Source organism: Rhinoderma darwinii, chromosome 1, assembly GCF_050947455.1.
Source record: "Rhinoderma darwinii isolate aRhiDar2 chromosome 1, aRhiDar2.hap1, whole genome shotgun sequence".
NCBI classification, from domain to species: Eukaryota; Metazoa; Chordata; class Amphibia; order Anura; family Rhinodermatidae; genus Rhinoderma; species Rhinoderma darwinii.
Genome location: NC_134687.1, coordinates 517,566,400 through 517,582,623, shown reverse-complemented (window position 1 = coordinate 517,582,623; position 16,224 = coordinate 517,566,400). Strand labels below are relative to the sequence as shown.

Below are 16,224 nucleotides of genomic sequence, written 5' to 3'. Positions count from 1 at the left end.
AACTGACTTTCCTTTGCAGGTTCACGGCTGTTTGGGACACGTCTGAATAAGATAATTTTGGAAACCACCGGTGAGAAGAGCTCTCATCTACCTCCGATCAAGATCAGTTGTTTCACAACCTCTTGGAAACTGGGATCTCGTTTTCAGCCTTCTCTTAAATTCCGCAGTCCTCAAGCAACTAGACAACCATCCCATCTGGACTCCACGCATTAGTCCTCTTTTAAGCCCCATTTGCAGGCCATGAAATTCAGAGCTGGTAAGACCAGCTTGGCATGAAGATTAAAGAGATTTGAGTGGGGGGGGGGGGGGCAGGCTTCAAGGATGTTTGGCTCTTTTACATATTGGTTGCCTAGATGTGGGAAGTCATATCCTCCAGGTGCAAAATAGAGTTTGTCCACCTGCTACCCGACCGATTCTCTCAGTCAATGCCTCCACCGTCGTCCTCCAGAGCAGCCACCTTTTTCAGGCAGTAGACCCTTGAGTCTAGGAGTAGTTATCCCTGCTCCTTCAGATCAGAGATATCAAGGCTTTTACACCAATATCTTTGTTGTTTCAATAAGGAATGGTTTAGTTCATCCCATCTTGGACCTCAAGCGTTCGAATTCCTACGTCAAGGTCTTGCATTTCCGAATTGAGTTACTCCGATTGGTGATCTCCTTTATGGACCAGGGGAAGTTTCTATCGTAATGGTCATAAAGGACGCGCACCTCCCACGTTTGCCTGTACCATCAACATTTCCTGCGCTTTGCAGTTATATGTGGCACTCCCGTTCGGCCGACAACTGCCCCACAGTTCTTCACCAGGTCTCCTCTTTGTGGTTATGGCGCTTCTTCGCTCCAAGGATGTTTCAGTCGTCCTCTACTTGGACGACATTCTGATATTTGAAATCTCCGTCCAGGGAGGACAACCTGACAAATCTCCAGATCACTGAATACCCTGACTCGATTCAACTGGATAATTAACCACTGTTGCCTGTCCACTTTTCAAAGGATTACCTTTCTAGGTGTGGCGTTTGACACCCTGTTAGCAAGGGTGTTACTTACTCAGAAGAAATTGTCAGTCCTGCAATAGGTGGTTTAGGCTCTGCTGAAGGAGGATCCCAACCTCTCTCCGCTTCTTTGTGAAAGTCCTCGGCACCATGGCATTCCAGTACTTCACTGCTCAGGGCTTGGAATTGAGGACAATCCTTCTTTGTCTCCAATATTGGGTGACCCTCCTGGCCAGTTGCCAAGCTGAATCGGACACACCATGTCACAGAAGTAGCCTATCTAAATCACCATTGACGAACAAGATTTCAGCAGCAGTGGTTCAAGTCACAAAAATCATGTAGTGGGCAGAGCTCCATGTTCCTTGCCTCTTCAGTGATTATCCCAGGGGCTAACAATTTGCTCGCGGATTTCCTCAGTTGTGATCGGGTGGAGACCCCGAAGCATGCGCATTCAACGCTGTAGTGGCTCCATTGGACCAATTCATCCTGATTTATCTCTACCCTGCTCTACCTCTTCTCAGGAGGATCAAGGCAGAGAGCGTTCCCACCATCCTCGTGGCCCTGCATTGGCTGCGTTCTTGATGGTACGCCAACGTGATGCCTCTGCTGGTCGACGTTAACCTGGCCATTGCTCCTCCAGCTCGATCTGCTCTCTGAGGGCACTTTCTTCCACCAGAGTTTATAGTTGCTGCTTTTAACGACGTGGCTGTTGAAGCCACAGTTTTGAGACCATGGGCTTCTCGGGACAGTGATCATACTTTCCACCGTATGTGGAAGACTTACCTACACTGGTGTAAGGATCGGAATCTTCCTCCATTAGTTTTTTCTCTGTCAACGATTCGATCATCTCTCTTGACCGCAGTCTTGCCCTGAGATACCTTAAAGGGCAGGTGTCTGCATTATCTATAATCTTCACCAGGTCACTGGTGTCTGTCTGATGTTAGAACTTTTCTTGCAATGGGTTTCTGATGCAGTTCCCCCCTATGGGACCCCACTTCTTTACGTCTCCTCATCAAGTAAGTGGTGTTCCTTGTGGCCGTGACCTTTAACCAGAGGGTTTCTGAACTGACAGTCCTGTCTTCTTATTCCCTGTTCCTAACTTTGCATCAGGATATTTCAATACTACGTATGGTACCTTCCTTTTTTTCCCCAAAGTGGTCTCCTACTCCCACCTTAACAACCTAGAGAATGCTGGGTACAATTAGCACAACACATATATGATAGAAAAATGCAAATTTTATTGGAAATAACGAAAATAATAAAAGATGAATCATGCAAAGCATGAATAAAAACGTCTGTCAATGCAGAGAACATATGCAAGCAATTAAGCAAGAAAGAGGGCATGAACAATGTAGAAATATGCATATAAAGTGTCAATCTATCTAAAGGACCATGTAAGACCACAGTGAGGTGTAGCACTGTAAAAAAAAAAAAAAAAAGTGTGATGCTCAAGTGACAAGGAAATATAATCATGAAAGGCCTAAACAGAGCTGCACACTGAGAATTAAAAGGAACATACCCATGTTAAACACTCTGCAGAGAGAGAACGTCAGACCTGACGCACGTTTCGGCGGAATGCCTTCGTCCGGATATACCTCTCCTACAGTGTCTGTAGGAGAGGTATATCCTGTCGGAGGTCCCAACATTTTTTAACTATTAGGCCTCATGCACACGAATGTGTTTTTGCATCCGCAATTCATCCAAAAAAATTAGGATGAATTGCAGACCCATTCTTTTCTATAGGCCCATGCACACGGCCATGGTTTCCCCGGACCGCAAAATAGGACAAGTCATTTTACGGGCCGCATTTTAAATCAATGTGTGCACGGCCCGTGAATTGCGGACGGCCCGCGGATGACACAATACGTAACCTTATGCTCCTAAGTACATAAACCGTTTTCCTTATTAATCCTGCAGCTGCATCCTCTCTTAGTGATAAGTGATTGAGAAAAACAACTCAGCAGCCGGGAGAAAGGGAGACCTTGAGGAGGCATTACAGCCTAGAATAGTGAGAGGGGTACGAAGAAGTGGTCTACCTCAGTGTAGGAGAGAACGATCTCACACAGTAGGAGGAGGTGGAGAGTGAGTTGAATGTGCCACAATGTATGAGACGAGGATCACTGCAGGAGGGAAAGGAAGGTTTGTTACATGTATCACATACATATACAACGTGGTTTGTTTCTAAAACAATGTGTATGCCATATTACCAGAGGAAAAGCAGAAGACAAGCCTGTCTGAATGGCATTCAGTAAAAGAGAACAGCATAATGAGCGACACCCAAAGGCAGAGAAGCATTACTAACATCACTGAGGATTATGATTTGCTGGATGATGAAGAGGACATTGTATTCAGTGAGCTGGTATGGTGTAACTATTTTCTTTCTTAGTCAGCCTAAATAAAACGAAATTGTTTTTATAAAGTTTTGTTTCTTGAAGTGTATGCTGGCTTCATGCAAAAATAATTTCTTCTGATTTCCATGTTTCTTCTAAGTTTAATCTCTTCCCAACATTTGTGGTACAGTTACGTCCTAGCCGGGAATGGTGAGTATGGAGCAGGCTCATGGACTGATCCTGCTCCATGATCAGCAGATGTCGGCTGTATGTTACAGCCGACATCTTACTGCAACGGCCGGGATTGGAGATAACTCCGATACAGGCTGTTTCACCACTTAGATGGCATAGTCAATAGCGACTGCAGCATCTAAGCCGTTAAAAAGGATGTGCGGTCCACTCTGTTGGCACATCGTCACCCCTTGATGCGATAGTGAGGTACTGATAGTTGTCATGGCAGCCTGGAGCCTACTGAATGCCCCCCAGGTCTGCCATTTTTGTGCTTCTACTAACCTCTGCTAGAGGCAGGGCTTAATAGCATCCAGTAAAAAACACAATGTACTTCAATACAAAAGTTTTGAAGTATATTGTTCAAGCAGTCCAACGATCCGTTGTTTAAGTCATCTTGGGTGTCTAATAACAGAAGTAAGAAAAAAATAAATAAAATAATTGGTATTGTCGAATCCGTAAAAGTCTGGACTATTACAATATAACATTATTTAACCCCGCATGTTGAACGGCGTAAAAAAACAAACAAATTTAAAACGACAGAATTAATATTTTTTTGGTGACCTTGCCTCCCACAAAAAATGGAATGGAAAGTGATCATAAAGTTGCATGTACCCCAAAATAGTACCAACAAAGAAATACAGCTCAAAATGAAGCCCTCGCACAACTCAATCGACTGAAAAATAAAAACATTATGGGTCTTAGAATATGGCAACACAAAACTATTTTTTCACCAATTCGTTTGTTATGTGCAATAGTAGAAAAGCATTAAAAAAAATATAACATTGGTATTACTGTAATCGTATTGACGCCTCAAAAATGAAACCCAAAAAACAATGGTTTTCCCAGTACATTATATTGTACAATTAATGGTGCCGTGAGAAACTGCACCCTGCAAAAAAACAGTCGGAAGAATAAAATTTTTATGGCTCTTGGAAAATGGGAAAGTATTAACGAAAATAAAAATGGCTGCAGTAGCAAGGGGTTAATGGGAACGTCCACCTTTTAACACCAAGGTCCAACATTCTGGATGGACGATGGCTGTAATAACCCGACAATTTAAGGGATTGCAATTTAAAGGGGTTTTCCGGGACTTTTACATTGATGGTCTATCCTTAAAATGGGCATCAATATCAAATCGTTGTTGGTCCAACTCTCGGCACCCCCACCGATCAGCTGACTAAGGGCGACGAGCGCCACGGCCACTTGAATAGTTTAAAGAGGATCTGTCACTAGTTCAGTAATACCCTATCTCCTAACTAATCTAATAGGCGCTGTCACACTGATAATTCCAGTGAAAATTGTATCCAAAAACATTTATTATTTTAAAAGTTGTGTTTATTTCTAAATATGCAAATGAGGCTTTACTAGCCAAACGGGCGGTAACACTGCTCTTTCTCTGTGGGTGGTATTTGTGTTTTCTGTATGACGCTGTCCAATCAGAGAGTCATACAGCTTCTCCCCTTCTCTGCATAGGGAACCTTACAAGTACTGTATTTTCATTAAAAGGCATACATACAGCCGCTTGCTTGCTTTGACTACTGCTTTTTTATAATTTTTATCTCTGTGCTTTAAGATTGAGAAGGACGTGAATTGTCTGGAGCCCTGGCTAATAAAGGAAATGGACTCTTGTCTCTCTGATATTTGGCTTCACAAAGACGTAGATGCGTTTGCTCAACTTTTCCAATTGATATTGACTGAAAATGTCAGTGGTAAGTTTCCATCTTGTTTATCGATATTTATATTGTTAAGTTAGTCTCATACATGGTAATTTTTTCTTACGGAGTCCTCCATTATGCAAATTTGTGATTTTTCTCATATGGGAATGGTGATTAAAATGCAGTCTATGCAAGGTCCACAAGACCATTACACGAAATAGAGTTTTTTAGAGGAAGCCATGTAATACAAATTTAGGGAATATAAGACTAGATTCACACTGTGTTTAGGGTTTACATTCAGTGGGACCATTTGAATAGGTCCATCTGACTGTATGGCCAGATTATGTAAAGGGGCATTATAGGACTGATTTAGTGCAATGCGAATGGAAAGGCATTCATATTGTGCCCTTCCCTGCTAGATGCCCTTTCTCGTGGTATCATAACCGAATCTTTAGTTTCTTACCTGCTGTATACTTTTAAGTATTTTTCTGTTTAACGGAGGATATATAGACATAACTCTGACCATTAAATCCTGGCCTAAAGTTGTTGGACCCAGCTCTCCAGAAACATGTATGTTTGACCCAAACTGGAAAGGGCTGTAAAGCTGTAGGGTACATATTATTATTGTATGCATTAGGCTTCGTTCACATCTGCGTTGTGGCATCCGTTCTAGTGGATCCGTTGAAATAAAATAAAAAACTGACAGACTGACTGATATCAGACCGAATGCAACGGAAGGTAAAACATGTTTGTTTTTGACGGATCAGTTTACCGCTTCCGTCAAAAAAACAGACTCTCTTTTTTCCGTTTTAGTCAGTTTGTCATCAGTTAAAGAGGCTCTGTCACCAGATTCTCAAATCCCTATCTCCTATTGCATGTGATCAGCACTGCAATATAGAGAACAATACCGTTTTTTTTTGTTTTTTTTGAAAATGTTCATTTTTGGCCAAGTTATGAGCTATTTTATTTATATATATATATATATATATATATTTCCAAATGAGCTTTGAAATGGACGTTTTTTTACATAAACTTTAACTTCAGTTCTTGTGGTCCTCTGACGGATACACTAGAACGGAAGCCACAATGCAGATCTTAAAGGGGACAACGCCTCATTCAGCCGCAACACACAGCGGCTGAACAGGGTTTAGGGGGCCCCGTTCTGGAGATAGGTGCGGGTCCCAGAGCTGGTACCCGCATCTATCTGACATTTATGACATATCCTGTGAAAGTATCATAAATGTCTCTCGTGGGAAAACCCCTTTAAATGTATTTACACACAAAATACCACATTGTTTTTACTTCTGTCCAATGTATTTTGCCTAGTCGACTACAAACACAGTGGAACAAGTGCATCTCCATTAATGGTGGCTGCTGGGCAAGGCTTTTTAAGTCAGTTGGAGCAGCTTATTGGCATGGGAGCCAATGTCCACAACAAAGCTTCAAATGGATGGTAATTACCTTTTCCTGTATTATTTTTATTCACATTACCAGATCCACAGATAGTGCCAATATTTAAAAATGTTTGCAGCAGTTGTCCTTCTGAGCAATGTTTATTGTGCTTATGAAATACATGGCATAAACTTTACATCCTCATCAATGCATTGTTTGCTCCTTTAACCCCTTCCCGCTTTGGCCATTTTTGACCTTCCTGACAGAGCCTCATTTTTAAACATGTTTCACTTTAGTGGTAATAACTTTGGAATACTACACAAAATAGTTACTATTTCACATTTCCCATATGTCTACTTTAGATTGGCATAGTTTTTTGAACATCCTTTTATTTTTCTAGGACGTTACAAGGCTTAGAACTTTAGCAGTAATTTCTCACATTTTCAAGAAAATTTCCAAAGACTATTTTTACAGGGGCCAGTTCAGTTGTGAAGTGGCTTTGAGGGCCTTATATGTTAAAAACCCCCAATAAGTCAACCCATTTTAAAAACTGCACCCCTCAAAGTATTCAAAACCGTTTACAAAATTTCTTAACCCATTAGACGTTTTATAGGAATTAAAGCGAAGTAATTTCGTTTTTTTTTGCTGTAATTAATTTTTAATCCACTTTTTTTTGTAACACAGGAAGTCTTACCAGAGAAACGCAACTCAATATTTATTGCCCAGGTCCTGCAGTTTTAGGAAATATCCCACATGTGGCACTAGTGTGGTAATAGACTGAAGCATCGGCTTCAGAACAAAGGAGCACCTAGAGGATTTTGGGTCTCCTTTTTATCAGAATATATTTTAGGCACCATGTCCGGCTTGAAGGGCTCTTGCGGTGCCAAAACAGTGGAAATCCCCCAAAAGTGACCCCATTTGGGAAACTACACACCTCAAGGAAATTATCTGGGGGTATAGTGAGCATTTTGACCCCACAGGTTTATTGCAGAAATTATAGTAAGTAGGCCGTGAAAAATTTAATTAAATTTTTTTCAAAGAAATTGTAGGTTTAGCTAATTTGTTTTCATTTGCACAAGGACTTAGGGAATGTTCACACGCAGTGTTTTCAGGCGTATTTTGGGGCGTTTACGCCTCAAAAAACGCCTCAAAAAACAAGCTGAACGCTTACAAACATCTGCCCATTGAAATCAATGGGAAAAAGAGCATTTAGTTCATACGGGGCGTCTTTTTACGCCTCGGTTTTAAAAGACACTCCGTAAAAAGAAGTAGTATGTCACTTCTTGAGGCGTTTTTTTGTATCTGATTTTCCATTGAACACTATGAAAAACGCCTCAAAAAACGCCTGAAAAGAAGCTACAAATTAAAAGAAGCTCCATTTTCAGCTTCAAAATGTCTGAAAATTACAGGCTGTTTTCTCTGAAAACAGCTCCGTATTTGCAGACGTTTTTTGTTAAGCGTGTGAACATACCCTAACAGAAAAAAAGCACTACAACATTTGTAAAACAATTTCTCCAGAGTAAAACAATACCCCACATTTTTTCATAAATGGCAGTTTGGACACACGGCAGGGCTTGGAAGGGAAAGAGTGCCATTTGGCTTTTGGAGCTCAAATTTAGCAGGAATGGTTTGCGGAGGCCATGTCTCATTTGCAAAGCCCCTGAGGGACCAAAACAGTGGAAACCCCTCACAAGTGAACCCATTTTGGAAACGACACCCCTTGAGGAATTAATCTAGGGGTGTAGTGAGATTTTATTAGGATTGGGCAGTGAAAATAAAAACAATCCTTTTTCTTCAATAAGACGTAGCTTTAGCTAAATTTTTCATATTCTTAACAAATAAAGGAAAAAAAGAAACCTCAACATTTCTAAAACAATTTCTCCCGAGTATGGCAATACCCCATTTGTGATCATAAACTGCTGTTTGGGCACAAAGTAGGGCTCCGAATGGAAGGAGAGCTATTTGGCTTTTGGAGTGCAGATTTTGCTGTATTGGTTTCTGGGCGCTATGTCGCATTTCCAAAGCCCCTGTGGGACCAAAACAGTGGAAACGCCCCAGAATTGACCCCATTTTGTAAACTACACCCCTCAACGTATTCACTTAGGGGTGTAGTGAGCAAGTTAACCCTGCATGTGTCTTACAGAAATTAGTGTACACTCGATGTTGCAGAGTGAAAATGGCAATTTTTCCATAGATATGCCAATATGTGGTGCCCAGCTTGTGCCACCATAACAAGACAGCTCTCTAATTATTATGCTGTGTTTCCCAGTTTTAGAATCACCCTCCATGTGGCCCTAATCTTTTGCCTGGACTATCGACCAGGCTCAAGAGTGAAAGAGTACAATTAGAAGTTGAGGCCTAAGTTGGAGATTTGCAAAGTTTCAGAAGCTCTGATGTGAAATAATAAAAGAAACCCCTGAGAAGTGACCCCATTTTGAAAACTGCACCCCTCAAGGCATTTATTAAGGGGTGTAGTGAGCATTTTCAACACACTGGTCTTTTCCATAAATGATTGTGCCACGGATCGTGCAAAGTAAAAATGTACATTCTTTTCTAGATATGCCATTTCAGTAACAAATATGTCGTTCCCAGCATGTGCCATTTGGAGACACCCCAAAATTTTTAAAAAGGGTTCTCCCGAGTATGGCAATGCCATATATGTGGAAGTAAACAGCTGTTTGGGCACACTGTAGGGCTCAGAAGGAAGGGAGTGCCATTTGGCATTTTGCTTGGTAAGTTTTGTTTGGAGTTTTAGTGGTATTTAAGTTTATAATGTGGGGTACATGTAAGCTGGGCAGAGTACATCAGGGGCATAGTCAGGTGGTATAATAATGGGGTAAAAAAAAAACAATAAAATGATCCATAGATGTGTGTTACGCTGTGAAGCAATCCTTTCTGCACAGGCCCGTGTCGCACTGCTATATGGCGTCCTTTCTTTTCCCCTTTTGGTCCACACTTCGCACCTTTGCAGTTTGGGGAATTTTGCTGGGAAAGTGTTGTCCTGGTATAATACGGGCACCGTCGCTTCTAGCAGATATGTTTGGGCCCTACCCTTCCTGGTTCCCTATTTTTAGGGCCTTGATAAATCGCCTCTTGAAACAGAACAAATGTTCGCCTCAGGCCTGGACAACTGCATTTTTTTTATTTTCTGACTTATTGGAGCCTTAACTAATTTTATTTTTTCATAGACGTAGTGGCATGAGGGCTGTTTTTTTTGCGGCACGTGCTGTATTTATTATTGGTACGATTTTGGAGTATATGTGACTTTTTGGTCACACTTTTTTGGGTGGCAAGGTGACCCAAAAACAGCAATTCTGGCATAGTTTATAGTTTTTGTTATACAAAGTTCACCATGCGTTATAAATGACATGTTAACTTTATTCTGCGGGTCAGTACGATTCCGGTGATACCTAATTTATAACACTTTTTTATGTTTTCCAACTTTTTGCACAATAAAATTACTTTTGTAAAAAGAATGCATTTTTTCTGTTGCCATGTTGTGAGATCCATAACTTTTACATTTTTTTTGCTGTATGAGGGCTTCTTTTTGTACGAGGAGAGCTATAGTTTCTATAGGTACCATTTTTGGATACATGCCACTTTTTGATCACTTTTTATTCCCATCTTTGTAGGGCAAAGTGACCAAAAAACGGCAATTCTGGCATTGTTTTTTACCGTTTTCTGTAAAAAACGCGTGGAATAAATAAGATAATATTTTTATAGTTCAGACCGTTACGGACGTGGCGATACCAAATATGTATGGTTTATTGTTTTTCTTGTTCAATAATAAAGGACTTGACAAGGGAAAAGGGGCGATTGTGTTTTATTTTATTACTTGAAATTTTTATTACATTTTCTACAACTTTTTTTTTTTTCAATTTTTTTTCACTTTTCTTTAGTCCCACTAGGGGACTTGAAGGTCCAACTGTCAGATTTTTTTTTTTTCTAATACATTGCACTACCTATGTAGTGCAATGTATTAGATCTGTCAGTCATTCATTGACAGCAAGCCAATCAGGCTTTGCCTCCGGACAGGGCCTAATCGGCTTCCGTAATGGCAGAGCAGGAGGCTATTGTTATGCCGTCTATTGCCATAGCAGCAGTGAGAAGCCCTGCAATTGCATGGCGGGGCTGACGATCTGCTGCCAACCTCTATGATGCAGCGATCACTTTCGATCACTGCATCTAAGGGGTTAATGGCAGGAATCGGAGCTAGCTCCGGTTCCTGCCGTTACAGGTGGATGTCAGCTGTAACATACAGCTGACATCCACCACTGATGACGCTGGCTCAGCTCCTGAGCTGGCGCCATCTTGCCGGCGGCTACGGAAGACTTTTAGGCCTGACCTCTGGGCGGGGCTTGAAAGGCCTCCGTAATAGGCATACCGGGAGGCTAGTGTTAGGCCTCCGGTTGCCTTTGCAGCCACGGGAATCCCGGCAATTTAATTTCTGGGGTGCCGATAAGCTGCAAACCCCATAAATGCAGCGATCGCTTTTGACCGCTGCATTTAAGGGGTTAATGGCAGTGATCGGAGCAAACTTCGGTCCCCGCCATTACCCCAGGGTTTCAGCTGTAACATACATTCGACACCCGGGGATTTTGGCACCGACTTCTGAACCGGTGTCCACCATTTCTCATATGGATACGGCCAAATGCAGGAAGCACTACCTTTCCATGTTGTATCCATACGTCAAATGTCGGGACGGGTTTAAAGGGTTTATCCCACCCAAACAACTTCTCACCTATCCACAGGATAGGTAATAATTGTTTGATCGCTTGAGACACCCACCGATCCAGCGAATCGGCTCCCAAGTCCCCTGTATGAACGGAGCGGCGGTCATGTATGCACGTTGTCGCATTATTACTTTTTGATGGTGCTTCCAGTGATAGCCAAGTACTGTGTTCTCTTTCTCTGGTAGTCCCATGGAGAATGATTGAAGTGGCACATAGTGGACTTGGGAGCCCTGTGCGTGTTTTTTTTATTTTTTTTATGCAGTGCAGTGTATTATGCCTGTCCGTGTTGTACTGCCAGACAGCCTATTAGGCCCTGACATAGACAACTAAATTGTGTGTTGTTTTTTTTTACCATGGTTGTCTATGGTTAATGGATGCAACTGTAAGTCATCTTTTATAAGTCATGAGCTTTTCAATAACTTTTCATGGCTTATCTGTTAGACGGATACCATAATAGTTTATTAGGCACCCATCACAGCCTCTGTTTAACGTTTCCGAAGGGAGCTTTTATTAGGTATATACGTCAAACATAGACCATAAATGCAGTGTGAAAAGTGCCTAAGAGATAAGGGTCACCTTCTGTCCCTATTCTGTTAAGCCCAAAGTTTTCAGCAAGGCATTTTATAGAACTGTCGTTCACAGCTTTAAATAACAGTTCTATAAAAGATTGCTGCCCCCATAAATATTCAAAAAAGTAAGTGAAAAAAAATATATATAAGAAGTTACTGGAAGTAAAAATATATCATTTTAAATAGTAAACAAAACCAAGAAAGATTAATTGACCAAAATCCTGGATAATTTACAATCCAAGGCCAAATGTAAATTGTAATTTTTTTTTTTTTACCAGTTCTTTAGAAAACCGCATCCGTAGCATTTACCAAGGCCGGATTCACACGAGCGTGTGCGTTTTGCGCACGCAAAAGGTTCCGTAAAAAGTCTGTGTGTCATCAGCATATGATGCGCGGCTGCGTGATTTTCGCGGAGCCGGCATCATGATGACACTCTGTTTTTATGTTTGTAAACAGAAAAGCACCTGGTGCTTTTCTGTTTTCATTCATTCATTTTACTACTGTTGCGCGAATCACGCGCGGCACCCGGAAATGCTTCCGTGTGCCGAGCGCGATTTGCACGCACCCATTGACTTCAATGGGTGTGTGCTGCGCGAAGCACGGCCAAATATAGGACATGTCGTGCGTTTCACGCAGCGGACATACGCTGCGTGAAATTCACTGACAGTCTGAACGGCCCTATTTATTAACATAGGTCCGTGCGACGCACGTGAAAATCACCTGCGTAGCACGGACGTATTATACGTTTGTCTGAATAAGCCCTAACTCTGATAACCTGCAACCGCTGTCGGTGTAAAAACTTGCTGGGAGAACCCAGTATCTAAATCCAGGCTGTTTAAAACTCAATAGAAATGTATTATTTGGCTCTCAAACCTAAAACAAGGAAAACAAAGTCAAGTAAGAGCAGGAGACATGCCATCTCTCCCCAAGGACATATTGAAATGGTTCCTCTTTAACCCTGAAACTTATCCCAGACTGCATTGACGCAAGTCCTGTGGGGGCCACCTTTATTCCCAAAATTTGTTAAATATCTGAACTTTTACATAAAAAAAGTAGAAAATGTAAGCACCTTCTACCATCAAGTGAAAAATGTTGTCAACTGGAAGATAGTCAAATAGGTTTCACATACCAGTATCGGCAGCAGCGCAATGAAAACTAATATTATAAAAGCTGCTCTATTTATCAGTGACCTCTGTCTTTTCACAGTACCTGCATTCTGTAAGTGTAGCAGTTGTTCTAGTTAATTGAGATTATATGTCTACGGAAGCAATGCAAGTTTATTTCCAAATTGATTTTTTAATGTTCTAGGACTGCTCTGGACTGGGCGAGACACTTTAAACAGTCTGAAGTTGTTGACCTCTTGGAATCATACAGGTAAATCAGATTCACCAGATCTAAGTTTTCTCTTATATCCTCCTCATATATATTTGTTGATGAGTTGTCCCTTTTTCTTGTGTAGTGCTTCCTTGGAACCTAGCACTCTAGATGAAAGTTCCCTGGTGCAGGCAGAAAGCAGCAGCTTGAGTGTGGAGGAACAAGAGCTTCTCAAAGCTTACCACTACAGTTTTGATGATGAAAAAGTGGATCTTGACCTAATAATGCATATTCTTCATTATATATGCCAAAATTCTGACTCCGGTACAGCAATTTTATTTTATATGATTTAAAATAGAAATGTAAAATATATGTAGTAAATCTAGTAGAATTAAAAAAGCTGTCATGAATAGAGAACTATGTTGCACTTGTATATCCTTTTTGAAAGGATTAGTATTTTTTTCAATAATATTTTTTTTACGTTTAAAAAAAAAAAAAAAAAAAAAATGGTTGAGAAGCTGTACATAGCTATAAATATTGCTACAGATCGAACAGTTCGAAATTTACATTTTGGAGAACGTTATATTGGTTGATGTAACTGCATTGCAAATGTGAAAAAAAAACCGTTTCCTTTTCCTGCCGTTTTTCTTTAGATAAGTTCTACAAGCTTGTGGCTTCTGCCTGATACCATGAAAAGGGTCTTTTATTTGCTAAAAAGAAAAAAAGAATTCTATTTTGACACTGGTCATTCATTCCACAATAAAACTCCCTGGTAATGAAGTAGTTGAAAGGGTTATCCAGGTTTTTAAAATGAATGGCTTATCCTTAGAATAGGACAACAATATTAGATTGGCGAGGGGCCGCACGCTCGTATGAATTGAATGGGACTGTGCGGCGATACCTTGCACAGCCACTATGAATGTAATGGCATGTACAAGTATGAACGAAAATTAAATCCATGTAAACATTGAAGAGACTGCGGCACTCACCTGAGCACTTCAAAAAGCTGATCAGCGGGTTATAAGCCATCAATTTTAAATACCTAGAGAACCCTTTGAAAGAAGCACCACACCAATTTTTTTTCTGGACTAACCGTTGCAATCAAAATTATTCAACCCCCATTGCAAATTAGGTTTATTAGCAAAATTTACAAACGTTTAGCTGTTTGAGAAAAAACTATCAAACTAGACCAATTTAACCCCTTAATGACCGCCGATAAGCCTTTTCACGGCGGTCATTAGTGGGCTTTATTCTGATGCAATAGCCGTTTCACGGCGCTGCATCAGGGTAAAGTAAACAGAGCAGGGAGCTGTTAAATCTCCCTGCTCTCAGGTAGCTGAGGGCTGGGGGAATCCCTGCTCGAACGTGTGAGATCGATATTAGTATCGATCTCACCCGTTTAACCCCTCAGATGTGCTGCTCAATAGCGTGCGCCGCATCTGAGTGGTTTTGGAGAGAGGGAGGATGCTCCCTCTCATCCCACTGACACCCGGCGATAAGATCGCCGAGTGTCTGTGTCTCCGATGGCAGCCGGGGGCCTAATAAAGGCCAAGGTCTGCCCGTAGTAAATGCCTGCTAGGTCATGCCGGAGTCATGTCCTAGCAGATGCCTGTCCGTTTCAATACAAAAGTATTGCAGTGTATTATAAGGCTGGGTTCACACGACCACATTAACGTCCGTAATGGACGGACGTATTTCGGCCGGAAGTCCCGGACCGAACTCAGTGCAGGGAGCCGGGCTCCTAGCATCATAGTTATGTACGATGCTAGGAGTCCCCGCCTCTCCGTGGAACTACTGTCCCGTACTGAAAACATGATTACAGTACGGGACAGTTGTCCTGCAGCGAGGCAGGGACTCCTAGCATCGTACATAACTATGATGCTAGGAGCCCGGCTCCCTGCACGGAGTTCGGTCCGGGACTTCCGGCCGAAATACGTTCGTCCATTACGGACGTTAATGTGGTCGTGTGAACCCAGCCTCAATGCGATCGGATGAAGTCTCCTAGTGGGACTAGTAAAAAAGTAAAAAAAAGTTGAATAAAGTTAATAAAAAAAAATGCTTTACTATTAAAAAAAACCACAATAAAGCAAAAAAGTTACACATATTTGGTATCGCCGCGACCGTAACGACCCCGACTATAAAGCTGTTACATTATTTAACCCGCACGGTGAACGCCGTAAAAAATAAAATAAAAAAACAATGCAAAAATTGCTGTTTTCTGTTAATTCTTTAAAAAAATTTGATAAAAAGTGATCAGAAAGTGGCATCTACTCCAAAATGGTACCAATAAAAGCTACAAGTCGTCACGCAAAAAAAAAAGCCCTCATACAACTGCATCGGCGGAACAATAAAAAAAGCGATGGCTCTTCAAATATGGAGACACAAAAACAAATAATTTGTAAAAAAAAAGTGTTTTTACTGTGTAAGTAGTAAAACATACAAAATCTATACAAATTTGGTATTGTTGTAATCGTAACAACCCGTTGAATAAAGTTATTGTGTTATTTATACCACACGGTAAACGGCGTAGATTTAGGACACAAAAAAAGAGTGGCGAAATTTCAGGTTTTCTTCTATCCCCCCCCAAAAAAAGTTAATAAAAGTTAATGAATAAATTATATGTACCCCAAAATGGTGCTATTAAAAAGTACAACTTGTCCCGCAAAAAACAAGACCTTATACAGCTATGTCGACGCAAAAATAAAAAAGTTATAGATCTTGAAATGCGACGATGGAAAAACTTAAAAAATGGCATGGTCATTAGGGCCCAGAATGCAAGGAGGGTAAGGGGTTAAAAAGCTAAACACAACTAATATAACAACTAGTTTCTTCAACTTCAACACAAAATGTCACTTTTAATGACTACTTCAGTCTCAGAATTATTCAACCCCTGAATAGAATCCCTCATAAGAGCACACAACTGAATTCTCTGAGCAGCTTTTTGGGATATAAGTGCTATAGAACCTTTAAAGGGTAGCTAAACTGTTAAAAAACCTTTGACATGTCATAGTG

At 41.1% G+C, this 16,224-nt stretch overlaps 1 protein-coding gene across 8 annotated transcripts in view; it reads left to right on the top strand.

The window, feature by feature from the left end:
* YTHDC2 (YTH N6-methyladenosine RNA binding protein C2) overlaps positions 1-16,224 on the top strand; it is a 170,047-nt gene that overhangs the window by 76,235 nt on the left and 77,588 nt on the right. For all 8 annotated transcript variants that reach the window (XM_075836597.1, XM_075836578.1, XM_075836587.1 and 5 more), the window contains 5 exons: positions 3,199-3,347; positions 5,123-5,258; positions 6,531-6,657; positions 13,207-13,272; positions 13,358-13,536. In XM_075836597.1, coding sequence (XP_075692712.1) covers positions 3,199-3,347; positions 5,123-5,258; positions 6,531-6,657; positions 13,207-13,272; positions 13,358-13,536 — 657 coding nt within the window. The remainder of the gene's footprint in view (positions 1-3,198; positions 3,348-5,122; positions 5,259-6,530; positions 6,658-13,206; positions 13,273-13,357; positions 13,537-16,224) is intronic.